The following is a 15,723-nucleotide window of genomic DNA, read 5'->3' as shown; positions in this document are numbered from 1 at the left end:
CTGAACCCAAGTTTTAAAGGAGCACAGATATGCGGCCAACTGTTGGGATACCATTGTCTGATGTCAAGTTGCTGAATTTAAATACGACATGCAAGAGCAAATCTAATGTGACAGGGATTCAGAAGTATATTTGATCTGATTCTGAATATTTGATTTGGACTAAAACCTGAATATGAGGCTTCTCTGCAACTTTTGTCGCTGCGGTGGCTCATGGTTTTTTTGTTACAGTGGAGTCTTTAGAGGGATGGGAAAGTCAATTACCCTTTTTTTTTGGGGAACTTGCTCGTCCATTTATTGACCGAACTTTAACATTAAATCCCTGTTGACCGGTTGTTTAACAACCGGTCCATATATATTTTAACATTGCTTTATGGGACAAAAATGCCCCCGCCTCTCCCATTCCCACCGAAGAAGGAGAAGAAAAAGGCAGCCGCCGGCCACGGCCCACCCCCTCCCACGCCTGCCGCCGGCCACGGCCCACCCCCTCCCGCGCCTGCCGCCGCGCCCGCCGCCCGCCCCCTCCCGCACCCGCTGCCCCCTTCCGCGCCGCCGGAAATACCTCCGCCCCCACGGTGGGGAGGTGCCAAAGAAGAGGAGCCGCTGCCCCCCCCCCCCCCGGTGGCCCCATCCTGCGGCCGCCACCGTCCGACCCCCTTCCGTAGCTGCCGGCCTCGCGAGAGGAGAAGGAAGAAGAAAGAAGGAGAAGGGAAGAAGAGAAGAAAAAAAAAGAAAAAGAAAAGAAAAAAAAGAGAATGAAAGAAAAAGAAGAAAAGAAAATAAAATAAAAATAAAAATAAAGTTAACTGTGTTCCTAGACAAGTTAACTGTGTTCACAGACAACTTAACTGTGTTCACAGACCTGGAGTCGACCCCTTAACAGCATGAGTCGACCCCTGCTCACCTGGAGTCGACTCTCAGGCTTTCCTAGACAAGTTAACTGTGTTCACAAACAAGTTAACTGTGTTCCTAGATAACTTAACTATGTACCTAGACAACTGTGTTCCTAGACAAGTTAACTGTGTTCCCAAACAACTGAACTGTGTTCCTAGACAACTGTGTTCCTAGACAAGTTAACTGTGTTCCTAGACAAGTTAACTTTGTTCCCAAACAACTTAACTGTGTTCCTAGACAAGTTAACTGTGTTCACAGACAACTTAACTGTGTTCCTAGACAACTGTGTTCCTAGACAAGTTAACTGTGTTCCCAAACAACTTAACTGCGTTCCAAGACAACTGTGTTCCTAGACAAGTTAACTGTGTTCCCAAATAATTTAACTGTGTTCCTAAACAACTGTGTTCCTAGACAACTTAACTGTGTTCCCAGACAACTTAACTGTGTTCCCAGACAACTTAACTGTGTTCCTAGACAACTTAACTGTGTTCCCAGACAAGTTAACTGTGTTCCCAAACAACTTAACTGTGTTCCTAAACAACTGTGTTCCTAGACAACTTAACTGTGTTCACAGACAACTTAACTGTGTTCCTAGACAAGTTAACTGTGTTCCTGGACAAGTTAACTGTGTTCACAGACAACTTAACTGTGTTCACAGACCTGGGGTCGACCCCTGCTCACCTGGAGTCGACTCTCTCAGGCTTTCCAGAGAGCTGTTTTTCTGCCTGATTTCAGGGGTCGACTCCAGCTCTTTAGGGGTCGACCCCAGCTCTTCAGGGGTCGACCTCAGCATAAGTCTACAATAATTTTCTAATAACACTTAACTATGTGCACAGTCGAAATAACTGTGTTCTAGGGTAGAATAAGTGTGTTCCGGGGTAGACAACTTAACTGAGTTCCCAGACAAGTTAACTGTGTTCCCAAACAACTTAATTGTGTTCCTAGACAAATTAACTGTGTTCCTAGACAAGTTAACTGTGTTCCCAAACAACTTAACTGTGTTCCAAGACAACTGTGTTCCTAGACAAGTTAACTGTGTTCCCAAACAATTTAACTGTGTTCCTAAACAACTGTGTTCCTAGACAACTTAACTGTGTTCCCAGACAACTTAACTGTGTTCCCAGACAACTTAACTGTGTTCCTAGACAACTTAACTGTGTTCCCAGACAAGTTAACTGTGTTCCCAAACAACTTAACTGTGTTCCTAAACAACTGTATTCCTAGACAACTTAACTGTGTTCACAGACAACTTAACTGTGTTCCTAGACAAGTTAACTGTGTTCCTGGACAAGTTAACTGTGTTCACAGACAACTTAACTGTGTTCACAGACCTGGGGTCGACCCCTGCTCACCTGGAGTCGACTCTCAGGCTTTCCAGAGAGCTGTTTTTCTGCCTGATTTCAGGGGTCGACTCCAGCTCTTCAGGGGTCGACCCCAGCTCTTCAGGGGTCGACCTCAGCATAAGTCTACAATAATTTTCTAATAACACTTAACTGTGTGCACAGTCGAAATAACTGTGTTCTGGGGTAGAATAAGTGTGTTCCGGGGTAGACAACTTAACTGTGTTCTCAGACAAGTTAACTGTCTTCCCAAACAACTTAACTGTGTTCCTAGACAAATTAACTGTGTTCCTAGACAAGTTAACTGTGTTCCCAAACAACTTAACTGTATGCTTAGATAACTGTGTTCCTAAACAACTTAATTGTGTTCACAGATAACTTAACTGTGTTCCTAGACAACTGTGTTCCTAGACAAGTTAACTGTGTTCCTAGATAAGTTAACTGTGTTCCCAAACAATTTAACTGTGTTCCTAAACAACTGTGTTCCTAGACAAGTTAACTGTGTTCGTAGACAACTTAACTGTGTTCCCAGACAAGTTAACTGTGTTCCCAGACAACTTAACTGTGTTCCCAGACAAGTTAACTGTGTTCCCAAATAACTTAACTGTGTTCCTAGACAACTGTGTTCCTAGACAACTTAACTGTGTTCCCAAACAACTTAACTGTATTCTTAGATAACTGTGTTCCTAAACAACTTAATTGTGTTCACAGACAACTTAACTGTGTTCCTAGACAAATGTGTTCCTAGACAAGTTAACTGTGTTCCCAAACAATTTAACTGTGTTCCTAAACAACTGTGTTCCTAGACAAGTTAACTGTGTTCCTAGACAACTTAACTGTGTTCCCAGACAAGTTAAGTGTGTTCCTAAACAATTTAACTGTGTTCCTAGACAAGTTAATTGTGTTCCTAGACAACTTAACTGTGTTCCCAGACAAGTTAAGTGTGTTCCTAGACAACTTAACTGTGTTCCCAGATAAGTTAATTGTGTTCCCAAACAACTTAACTGTGTTCCTAGACAAATTAACTGTGTTCCTAGACAAGTTAACTGTGTTCCCAAACAACTTAACTGTATTCTTAGATAACTGTGTTCCTAAACAAATTAACTGTGTTCACAGACAACTTAACTGTGTTCCTAGACAAGTTAACTGTGTTCCTAGACAAGTTAACTGTCTTCCTAAACAATTTAACTGTGTTCCTAAAAAACTGTGTTCCTAGACAAGTTAATTGTGTTCCTAGACAACTTAACTGTGTTCCCAGACAAGTTAAGTGTGTTCCTAGACAACTTAACTGTGTTCCCAGACAAGTTAATTGTGTTCCCAAACAACTTAACTGTGTTCCTAGACAAATTAACTGTGTTCCTAGACAAGTTAACTGTGCTCCCAAACAACTTAACTGTATTCTTAGATAACTGTGTTCCTAAACAACTTAACTGTGTTCACAGACAACTTAACTGTGTTCGTAGACAACAGTGTTCCTAGACAAGTTAACTGTGTTCCTAGACAAGTTAACTGTGTTCCCAAACAACTTAACTGTGTTCCTAGACAACTGTGTTCCTAGACAAATTAACTGTGTTCCTAGACAAGTTAACTGTGTTCCCAAACAACTTAACTGTATTCTTAGATACCTGTGTTCCTAAACAACTTAACTGTGTTCACAGACAAGTTAACTGTGTTCCTAGACAAGTTAACTGTGTTCCTAGACAACTTAACTGTGTTCCCAAACAACTTAACTGTGTTCCTAAACAACTGTGTTTCTAGACAAGTTAACTGTGTTCCTAGACAAATTAACTGTGTTCCTAGACAACTTAACTGTGTTCCCAAACAACTTAACTGTGTTCCTAAACAACTGTGTTTCTAGACAACTTAACTGTGTTCACAGACAACTTAATTGTGTTCCTAGACAAGTTAACTGTGTTCCTAGACAAGTTAACTGTGTTCACAGACCTGGGGTCGACCCCTGCTCACCTGGAGTCGACTCTCTCAGGCTTTCCAGAGAGCTGTTTTTCTGCCTGATTTCAGGGGTCGACTCCAGCTCTTCAGGGGTCGACCCCAGCTCTTCAATAAGACTTAACTAATAACACTTAACTGTGTGCACAGTCGAAATAACTGTGTTCTGGGGTAGAATAAGTGTGTTCCTGGATGATTTAAATATGTTCCAAGCTTATTTAACCGTGTGTCATGTTAGATTAAGTGTGTTCCAAACTTATTTAATTGTTCCAAGCTTATTTAACTTTATTTTTATTTTTTCCTTTTTTTCTTCTTTTTTTTTCTTTTTTTTTCTTCTCTTCTTCCCTTCTTCTTCTTTCTTCTTTTTTCTCCTTCCGCGAGCTGGCGGCACACAGTTAAGTTGTCTGCGAACACAGTTAACAGGACTGTGCACACAGTTAAGTGTTCTTAGAAAATTGTTGTAGAAGTGAGCGAGTCGACCCAAGATTCACACGAGTCGACCCCAGCAGAGCAGGAGTCGACCCCAATTCAAACTTTTTCTTTTCTTTTTCTTATTTTTCTTCTCTTCTTCCCTTCTTCTTCTTTCTTCTCTTCCCGCGAGGCCGGCGGCGCCGGAAAGGGGTTGGGCCACGGCGGACGCTGGAGGAGGGCGGGCCGTGGCCGGCGACAGCCGCAGGACGCGGGACGGCGCCCTTCTTCCTCTTCTTCGGCACCTTCCCACCATGGGGGCAGGGGCGGAGGCATTCCCGGCGGCGCGGCCGCGGGAGGGGGCTCGGGAGGAGGCGAGCCGGGCCGGCGGCGGCCGCGGGAGGGGGCAGGCCGTGGTCGGCAGCAGCCGCGGCTGGGAGATTACAGTTTGGAAAGTCTCTGAAATTCTTCTTCTTCGGAAGGATGGGAGATCATGAGGGAAGGGGCATTTTCGGTATCTTATTTCAAAATAAAAGGGGCTCAGGGACCGGGAATTACAGTTTGGAAAGTTTCTGGACCGGTTGTTTTAGATTTAATTAACAAGGACTTTTTGTTACAGTGGAGTCTTTAGAGGGATGGGAAAGTCAATTACCCTTTTTTTTTCCCCTTGTTTTTAGAAGAAACAGTAGATTATATGCATGTCTTGGTGAAAGCTACTTTCGCACACCATTTGCTTCACATTCTCATGTTGTATATATCCGGGGCCTGTGCATTATTGGAGGTCAAATAGAACCCAGCACGTTGAAATGGTGCAAGCAGTTCATGCAAATGCTGTATAGCTTCTCATACTGTTGACAAACTACCATTCCAAATTATCATGAGTCCAAATCTCTGCTGTGTGTTATCATTTTTTTTTTTTAATTTTCAAAGCCCGCTAAATATTAATACATGAATCTGATCATTTAATTTAGGGATGATTAAAAAAAGAAAAAAAACTCCTATAGACGGTATTCTCAAACTTTGTAAAGTTTGATCCTAATTTCTTGAACTCTTTTGGAACACGCCAAGATGAAAAAGTAGCAATGTCTTAGGCTACCCTCATTTTATTTGCAACAAATTTCTTACATCTGCATGCTGCAAGCTGCAAGCATGGATGTTGACTCAGCAGCATGATATTATTTGCGGGGCCCTACCCTACAAACCATCTCAACATGAGAACATCGTGACACTTCTCTAGAAAGAAGAAATTATTAGGTGGATCAGGTGCACCATGGACCTAAGGTGGCATCACCCTAGGCGGACTCATTTCATCCTTGGGTGAAATTATTTGGTGGGTTCATTTCACCCTAGATCCATGGTGGACTAAGTCCACCTAATAATTTCTCCCCTAGAAGGGTGATAAAAAAGAAAAAAGAAAAGTTTACCGGATAAATAGCTTTGTTTAAGTGTATTAAGACTAGTAAATTTTATTCCAAATGATTACAGAGGGCAACATGGATAGCATTATAAAACCACCGCATAGACATTGTTATGTGATCTATTCTGGGCTGAGCCTTGCCCCTGCCGTAGCCCACAATAACTCACAGTCTACTTTATCCTCTTCCATTTGAATTCTTCCAGGTAATGAATAATTAATAGATGCATATATAACTCGAAGGTGTGATATTAAGACATTGATCTCATCCAAACAGAGTCCTGTTCGTATTAACTTTCTCCATTTTGTTCCCAACAAATGAGGGCAGACGTCCCCAATCCCCCAACCCCCAAATAAGCTGACTGAATTGCCCATTACATATACAATACCAATGCCCCACATAGCCCTGAAAGCAACCCCATGCTCATCCTCTAAGTTGGAATACTTGGTTCGATTTGGCATTACATGACAGGCGATATCTAAATTCTCTTCCAACAATGTTTGGCACACTAGGATGTTTACATCATTCTTCGCAACCTAAGGTGCCGACAGTCTCCCAATACGGCCAAATTTTCCATTCCTCGAACACCTTGTGGTCCAAAGCAAGGTGCAACCAATCCACTAAGAAGTTTTGACGGATAAAGCCGTGCAGGAAAGAACTTAAGAAGTTATGACGGATAAAGCCGTGCAGGAAAGAACTTAAGAAGTTATGACGGATAAAGCCGTGCAGGAAAGAACTTAAGCATGAATGTATGACGTGGAGGAGGACTTTAAGGCTCAAACAACAGAAGAGCGCGGTGTTTATGGTCATGGAAGAAAAAGGACAAAAGGAGAGCTTGAAATATAGATATTTAGCAAAGAAGGCAATAAAACGCTTGTGATTTCGCGTTACACAAGATCAGGTTAACTTGTATGATGAGTCACGGACTCGTGGACTAGTAGGTTGTCCAAGCCAACACACTATAATGTAAAACAAACTTAGTTGCATTTCAGTGGTTGCACCCGTGTGTTCTCAATCTGAGGTGTTCTCATGATCCTCATTCTAGGATACTCTAATTAATCCATATATTTTAGGAATAATGCATTCGATATACTATACTCCAATGATTAAAAATATATGAATATCTATGAATAACTTATTTGGTATTTCACATGAGTACAAGGTCATTTACCATATAATACAAAAGCTATTCTTGATATATTCCATAAACATATATTTATTAATCATATAAAAATATATGATAATAAGTTATTAATATATTTATTAATATATTAAATATTAATATATTTATAAAATATATTTATTAATACTGTAAATTATTAATCCTTATAAGAATTGTTATTATGGAATTAATATTTTCATTTATATTTATTATATACTATTATTTTAATACTAATATTTGTTTTGATTAGGAAAATAACTAAATAAGGAAAATAGAATTAACACATTAGTATATATCATAAGTATTATATATCCAATATCAATATTATACATAGAATATTGATATAAAATATTAATGGAGTATTAGTACACTAATTTTTCTCACAGGACTTAGAGGTATTTTTATCCCCTAATTTCAGTCTAAGATCACCGTCCTAATATAATCTTGGATACTCTACCTCAAAGATGGATTTTCCATTACTACGTCAGCCAATGATTTAAAGAGTAGAGATGATTTAGAATAATCATTGCCACAAAGGATCACCATAGTACGATCAAATATGGTGATCTTGTTATCTCCACCCACATCACTCTTGGTTTTGGGATGATTACCTCATACCAAATGCTCCTTAAGTGTTTACACAGATAATGCTGATTAACACTGATCCTAAGATTACAAGTTCCGGAAATCAGATTTCATCTGATAGGGGCTTAGCCGTTAGGCATTTCAAAGTTTGTATCACCAGGCCGATTATAGTGCCCTATAGAGCATCAAATGAATGAAGCTCTTTATGAACATTGCAGACAACTCCTTACTGCTCATTAAGTGGCTCGTGCAAGCTTGCTTAATAGGAAAACAAGCAGAGGTTTGGCCTGTTTTAGCCAGGCCTAACTAGTAAGTAATACTTAGCTCAGATAGAAAAGCGTGCTCCCGGGTTTGACGGAACAATCACCTCTTTTAACTTTTAAGTGGTTCACAAGCAACGCTTCAGCACCACCTTAATATGACCAAACCGAGCTGCGACAGCACAAAGCCTGACCCTTCTTCAGACGTAGCAGTTGGTTCAGCAGCATTTCAATCGGCGTCTGGATGATATGAAACAGAGATAGCATGCATTCCCCGCATGCAGTTGGTTCTGCTACTAGTGCTACTTTCAGGCTCTCTCTCTCTCTCTCTCTTACACACACAAAATTTAAAAAAAAAGGAAAAAAAGATTACCTACACTTAGTTCGGTTAAGATTTAACAAGAGGGTGCTGAGGGGGAGAAAACAGATGCATAATAAACCATCATAACATAGATAACCATATTAGTCGATTGCAAGATCCAGTTTATATATAGGAAGTGGATAATGTGTACCAGAAGTCCGGAGCCATCTGAGCTCTAGATGCAATAATTGAACATCCCACCACTTTATGTTCTTCGTTTATTTTTCTTTTCCCTTTTTTTCCCAAACTCTTGCAACCAGAAGGGGAATTAGTGGTTTGCAGAACATGCCCCCTGCATGGGCCGGCCGAACACAAATTTTGAGGGCAGAAAAAAGAAAATTACCTGCATATGAAAATATATTCAACAATAATAGAATCTCAATATGAATCATCATTTGAGTACATGAACAACGCTTCGAAAAATATTGCTGTCGGGTTGAACGTGTCCACCTTAAAATAGCTGAAGAACTTATGAAGGCGCACCATGTATTCTCGTATATATAATATATATCCATGGAGAGGCCGTTGGGCCTCTCCTTCAATATATACAACTCGGATGGATTTCATTGTTACGAGTAATCAGCATACAGAGCTATCCTGAGTAGAGACTGAAAGCAATACCTTCTTCCCCCTGCTCAAGTCTGCTAACTCTGCCTGCCAAAATGAAACTGAAATATCTATGTTCTATGTAATCAATTAAGCTAACCAAGGAGTGGTTGAGATCAGAAATATATCCTTTCCTTCACTAGCCTGTTATATACCTTCACTCCACAACTCTACAGTTCCTTATGAACTCATTAGAGTGGTTTAACTGGGCTCTCCACATTTCTCGTAGTGCTGGGAATCCAATCTCAAGCCATGGTTTCCGTGGTCCACTGAAATGAACAACAGCAGCAGATTGTAGAAGATCAGAATCAGGCATTCGCCAACCCAATCCCGACAGATGCCAATAAGGTTCAATGGTGTGTACTTGGTCATCAAAAGCTATTAAGGCTGGAGGCAGTGATCCCACATCGTACAATACAAATCCAAACTCACGATTCTGCACGACAACAAAAAAAAGAAGCAGCTTGAGTAACAATTCTTAGATATAGCATCTTCTTAAGGCGATAAAGACATGTTGATGAATGCATGAACTTGCATGTTTAAGCCAGCGCTGATAGGCCTGTGTTATATTGGTCCTTCGCCATGCTTGAAGATCATAGACGTTCATGCCACTCAACCAAGCACATTGATCTCTATTTGACACCAAAGATAGTGAAGATATCATAGGATTCGAGAAATTTAGATAGTCACTTAGTTTCTTCCCGATGCAATGGCTGTCTTCCCCTTCATCATTCTCCTGTGCAATAACTGCACCAAGGACATTCCCGTTAAGATTTACATCCCACAAAGGGGCCAAGTCTTGCTGCACGACAACATCATCATCAAGGAAGATCACCCTTTCCAGCTTCGGAAACAGCTGGTTATCACAATCACCAACAATCAGTACTAATGTCACAATTGTTAAACATCATAAGTATGTACTCTGTATGTGACAGTTTTACCTCTGGGAGATGAATTCTCAGGTAATTCAAGACTGAAAATGTGTTTGGTTTTAAAGCCTCAAGTCTTCTATATTCATCTGCTCTACCGTAGTAATGATAGGCCTGTGAACTCTTATGGATCTCTTCAACTGTCTCCATGACCATATCATTCACACGGGCAGGCCAGTCAAACTGATGAAGGCCTTTGACCTCCACGACTGCGGGAGGAATGTGGTTGAGGGCAAACCAAGCATGCATTGCAGCGTAGGTCTTCTTATCAGTAATAATGTGAAACACTATCTTCTCAGGATCAGCAGAACTTGTGATGGTGGAGGACACAACTACAGCAGCTGCAACGACATTATCGGTTATAAGAGCAAAGTGAATGTAGGAGTCACTGGTTAGGCGAGAGGCATATTCAGGGGGTGGAAGCGAAGAGCGGGCAAGGGCATTCACTAGGTAGTCCTCTGTCAGTCTCAGGCTGAGGCAGTGCAAGCTCTTTGGAATCCCAATGGAAGCCAAGTGTCGATAGAATAATGCCCGAAGCCTTGCCAAATGGACCTTGTGATCCATCTTCATAAGCTGTATGGAGTCCATAGCTCATTAGATGTACATACTGCTAAATAGTAAGAATGAAAATAACTAATGAAATCAAGCTCAGAACGCATTATTGACGAACCCAAAATCCATTCATAGTTCAACAACTTTAAGAAACAAGATTAGCTTTTCTCCTACTTTAACAATTCAGACTAGTTTATGGCTCTCAAGTTGATATAAAGACCTCAAGATGCTGGTTACGTACAGAAAAACTAAAACACAGGTTCATTATTAAGACTAATAACAGGAAAAATAAAAGAACATTCTTCTTTCAAGACAATCATTTCCTACAATAACTGGCTCTTGGAAGGAGGGGAAAAGTATACAAGAATTCGCCAAAAGTTTAACACAAATTCAGATTATTAAACTTAAATAAATTGAAAATTGCAAAATAGTTGAAGTATTTTATATTCATTTATGTTAAAACAAGCATGGAACAGTCAAGAACCATAAACAACAGCAAAAGTCACCACCATCACCAACAACATATAGCAAAATTGATTTATAATGCATATCTTGAATTAATCGTGTATAATTCATGAATAATCGCAAATTTTGTGATAATTGCACATTACTCAGTCACTTTGATTATGCAAGAATAACTCATGAATTTGCCAATAATTCAGTGAGAAATTCTCCTGTGCTTAAACCGTCTGCAATTTGTATAATGGATGATTGGTTCTCAGTTGCCTAGCACACATAGGAATGAAGACACATCATCCTCCAATGACCTTTCAATTGGAACCCCTTTGCTTCATATTGGCACATACAAGAGGGTAATTATAATCAGGGTTCTCATGTCTCATATTTACAGCAAATCATTGATGCAGTGGGGTTCTCGAATGTGCTCGGCTGAGATCATTTGCACTAGGCTGAAGACCGGACTGAACACAACCATAACTTAATATGCAAAGCCTGGTCCATGTGCACAAGGAAAGAAGGCGATATTAAAAGCTGGATTTCATCTGGTTCATGACATAAACAGGTCATACTAATTCATAAATGAAAAGACGGTGTCTATAAAGTCTCGAAACGGCGTCAAACAGGTTGGACAAAATCATAATTCATAACTGAAATAAAATATTAAAACACTTAATTAATACTGACATAATGTTCTCAAAAAGTTTTGGACTGGCATAAAACAGATATCATTGCAAGAGCTCGGATGGCTGGTAATGTAGATCAACAAAAATGATGTTAAAATTTTGACCCAGTCCAACTCCAACATGCTGAGCTTCCAGCAGAAACCCACTCGATTCTACCCGGCCAAAGAGCCCATTGGACTAGCCCAATTAAGCAAGCAACATCTTACCCTTACTGTGCTACTTGAAATTTCTAACTAGGCGTCTATATCGACCACTATCTTACAAGTCAATTACTGCAAACAATTTTTTCTTTTTAAGAAACACAATGAAGATGTCACCATTAGGGTTTGCATCCTAGAGCAATGTTGAGTATTTTTAACACAAAGACTGCTATCTTCAAACACATGCACAAAAAGTTTTAAGCCAATTCCAGGTAGTCTATAAAGTTTCCACCAAATACATGCCACTGGTGCATCAGTAGTTATCACAGATAGCATCCGTCTTCATCCATGTGACATGATGGCTGAAGGGGTAATACTGGTTTCGAACCCTTGACATGGCCTTTACACATTAAAGCATATGCTACCAAGGCAGGTTAAAACCAATCTCCATCCATGTGACATCACAAGCAAGGAGACCGGATGGGTTAATTGATGGCAAACAATTTTGATGGTCCCCCAAGTTCAATTCATCGGCTTCTGCTCCACCTGATGGAGCACATCAGCTAGTCCACTTATGCCACAATAATATCACATGCCTAACTGCTTGCGACTGATCAGTGTTTCATCTCAGATGACTAGTTTAATCACTTTGGCAGGCTGAGCTGAAACTTCAAACTTCAACAGGCAAAACTGGGGCGCAGACTCCAGTCTACTCGACCATATACTTTTAACTCAGAATTTATAAGTTCATATGGCCCATGCTGCCAGGCATGAGGACCCGATAGCTTTTGCCTCGAATGAATCTGAGAAAACCAACTCCGAATGCTCTCCATCTGCCAGCCACTGCAGCTACAGCTTGTGCTGGATCACAAGACATGATCCTATTTCCGGTCTTATAATGGTACATAGGTCTGGTACGGCAAACCAAGGGCATTTATTATGCAATTGCATCTTCTATTTATAACTGACTTTGTACGAGTTATTTTATTTTATTGTAAAAAGAGATCCTTGGTTGATGGACTATACCTCCATATGAAAAGTTCTCCATACTTTTCTCTCTCGCAAAAAAAAAGAGAAGTTCTCTATACCCACTAGAAATGGCGTGGCTTGGCAACACAGCATTCAACCATCATTCAATATATCTCCCCAGTTTTGAGACTTACTCATGTCCTCCTGTCAGATGGTTGAGAGAACACATATAACAGAAGCCTCTCACCATTAACGATACCAGATAAGGCTTTCCTAAATGCCTCCAATACCCTGAAGACAAATTTTGAACCTAGATTTTTTTGTATGACCACCACAAAAACTTTACCAGTAAAATAAACTAGCATTTGATCAGAAAGCCAAGTAATAGCATATATATCATGGATATTAATAATGAACCATAGATAAATTCAATTACAATAAGATTTCTTTTGTTTTTTTATCGATCTATCAAACTACATTAGTTTTTCTAGCCATGAATCATAGTACCTCCGGAAGGGGAAAGAACAAGGAAAAGAAAAGAAAAGAAAAGTGACGCCATATGAAGGGGATCATAACGTCACCATGGGACTAGTAAGTAGTGCAGGATGACATTAGCAGCTCAACCAGTCTTCAAGTAGCGCCAACACCAACGACATGGTGCGGTGGAGAATGCTGGTCCCTCACCAGAGACTAACAGCTATCATGGAAAAAGCCACGAAGCACTCTAGATTAATCATTTCTCAGGACAATTTTTTTCGTAGTAGTTGATGCTGAAGCCTAGCAGGAAAAAAAAATGCACCCCAACTTCACACAAACTTAAAATGCAAGGACCCCACTCGGCGGAGCACCCGCCAACGCCAGTGGAGATGTCATCAAAAACTGGGTGTATCAGGTAGTCATAGTCGGAACTATTAGCATGAGTGCGTACATTTTCCTCAAAAAATTGGCTGAGTGGAGCCAAAAGGTGCTTGTAATTGAAGACTTGGATATTATGTGCAATCAAATAGCCAAATAAGAGAATCTGAAGGAAATAACGCACCATGGCTCTGGTCTTTAACGCAAACGTTTTGATGTCAGGGGTGTTGTTGATAGGAAGAGGAGGAGCTCATTTCTGCTATCAAATCGTCCAATGAATCCGGTGCAGCTTCCACCACCTTTGGATCCATGTATCCTCCTTCTGCCCTTCTACATAGCCTCTTCTCAACTCCATCATAAATTCCTGCTAATTGCTTTTATTAGTGCAGAAAAATAATTCGCAACATGTAACAATTACTTTTCCATTAAATAGAAACGTGGTCATCCAGATCTTAGGAATAAGAAAAATTTAAAGGAAAATAACAATATAACTCGCTGCTATTTTTATATTGTAAGTATGAAACTATAATATATTTTTACCACGATACTCCTCGACGGGAGTCCCCAGAAACCGCGTGGTGGGAGCAGATTTCCTTTTTATAATTCAAACCGCATAATGATGACCGTCCCGTAATACAATTCAATAAACAAATATTCCCGAAACATATTGGTCCAGAAAAAGAAAATACAAAGTAAAAACTCCAAATACCCTCAAACCAGAGGGCATGATGCCATACTTCATGATGGTATTTAAGTCAAGAAATCACAACGCAGTTAAACTATAAAGCTGTAGTTAAAAAAAGAAAAAAAAAAAAGGACAAAAGAAACAAAAAGCAGGGCGCTCGGCTCACCCTCGACGCATCGCTTCCTCTCAGAAACCTTGGCCCAAGCCTCCACCCTAAGCAACCTAATTTCAATGTAATAAATAAAGTCAGTTCTTCAATGAAAGAGTTTAATGAAAATTAATAATTTATGCGACAGAATAATAAGGAATAAGCATGAGATGGACCACATACTGATGGAGGGGCAAATGGAGGCACCGGCATCGAGGGCAAGAAAAGCGGCTCGAATGAAGAGAAAAGGGAGAAAAATCCCGGCTATGAGAACAGTGGGCAGAATGGAGCGGCAAGAGAACCGTCGATTAATGGATCCCTTAAGCTTCATAACCTCCCAAGATCCCACGCTCGATATCGTCACTCTCCGCTCCTCCGGCCAGAAATAAAACTGCATTCCTCCTCCCGATTCGATCCTTTGTTTCCAAAATAACCAGTCTGCGAATATAGATATACACTAATAATTTCAAGAAAAGGAGAGCAGATCTGAACTTGTTGGAGATCAAGATTTGCGCTTCTTCATCCTCCCCAGCGTTCTCATTCCAAAGCTATAAAACAACGGCCAAAAGTATTAGATTAGATCTTGAAAGAAGGTGGAGAAAGGGGGGAGGAAGAGAGTCCATTCAAGAATTTACCTTAGAATTTGGAATGAGAGTAAGACAGAGCTCTCACTGCTCACTGGGACAAAGAGGTGAGAGTAGGGAAGGGAAGAGAGAGAGGGGGAGAGAATGGAAACGAAAGGAATGCCGCGTTCAAAGCCGCCGAGGCACAGAGGGAGTAGGAGGGCCCGGACTCATAGGCGGTGGATTCCCAGATTGCCCATGTGGATTTGAGGAAATTATGGGCTTGACCACCGACAAAATTGCGAAAGTGACACCCTCCGGTGCCCATCGGCCATCGCTCGCACTTATCCGAGCTAAGATTAGTCGCCAGTGGTCACGCAGCTGCACGTCGTTTCGATCACGGGAGGTGGCAGGGGCCCATAATTTAACTCGGACATGGTTGGCTCACAGGGGGAGGGAGGGTTGGCGAAGCCCTCCTCCTTTTTGTGGTCGAATTGGTGCGGGTAATATTCCATTATCTAGATTTAAAATTTTACTTTTAGAAAATTACACATATATTTATTGATAACTAAATTTTTGTAAAATTTTAAAATTGCCTTTTCCTTGGCCTACATTGAAGATAGATAGATAGATAGAAAGTACTTTAAGATCTATGCGGACAGATGAATGATAGAGAATGAAATATTTGAGATCTGTGCAAGAGGATGGATAATAGATGATGAAACACTTTAAAATGGTACAAGTTAATTGACGATAGAGAATGGA

At 40.5% G+C, this 15,723-nt stretch overlaps 1 protein-coding gene across 1 annotated transcript; it reads right to left on the bottom strand.

The window, feature by feature from the left end:
- Positions 1 to 8,708: 8,708 nt before the first annotated feature.
- On the bottom strand, positions 8,709 to 15,188 carry LOC103695660 (probable galacturonosyltransferase 15). Its single transcript, XM_008777036.4, is given in 8 exon segments — positions 8,709 to 9,411; positions 9,511 to 9,831; positions 9,917 to 10,477; positions 13,747 to 13,788; positions 13,790 to 13,926; positions 14,414 to 14,469; positions 14,579 to 14,943; positions 15,031 to 15,188. Coding segments are annotated over 5 exon segments (1,287 nt in total). The 5' UTR covers positions 13,874 to 13,926; positions 14,414 to 14,469; positions 14,579 to 14,943; positions 15,031 to 15,188; the 3' UTR covers positions 8,709 to 9,132.
- Between the last annotated feature and the right edge of the window lie 535 nt (positions 15,189 to 15,723).

The sequence above is a fragment of the Phoenix dactylifera genome, chromosome 4 (genome assembly GCF_009389715.1).
Source record: "Phoenix dactylifera cultivar Barhee BC4 chromosome 4, palm_55x_up_171113_PBpolish2nd_filt_p, whole genome shotgun sequence".
Taxonomy (NCBI): Eukaryota; Viridiplantae; Streptophyta; class Magnoliopsida; order Arecales; family Arecaceae; genus Phoenix; species Phoenix dactylifera.
The sequence above is the reverse complement of the archived record's forward strand: the minus strand, read 5'-3'. Positions and strand labels throughout refer to the sequence as shown.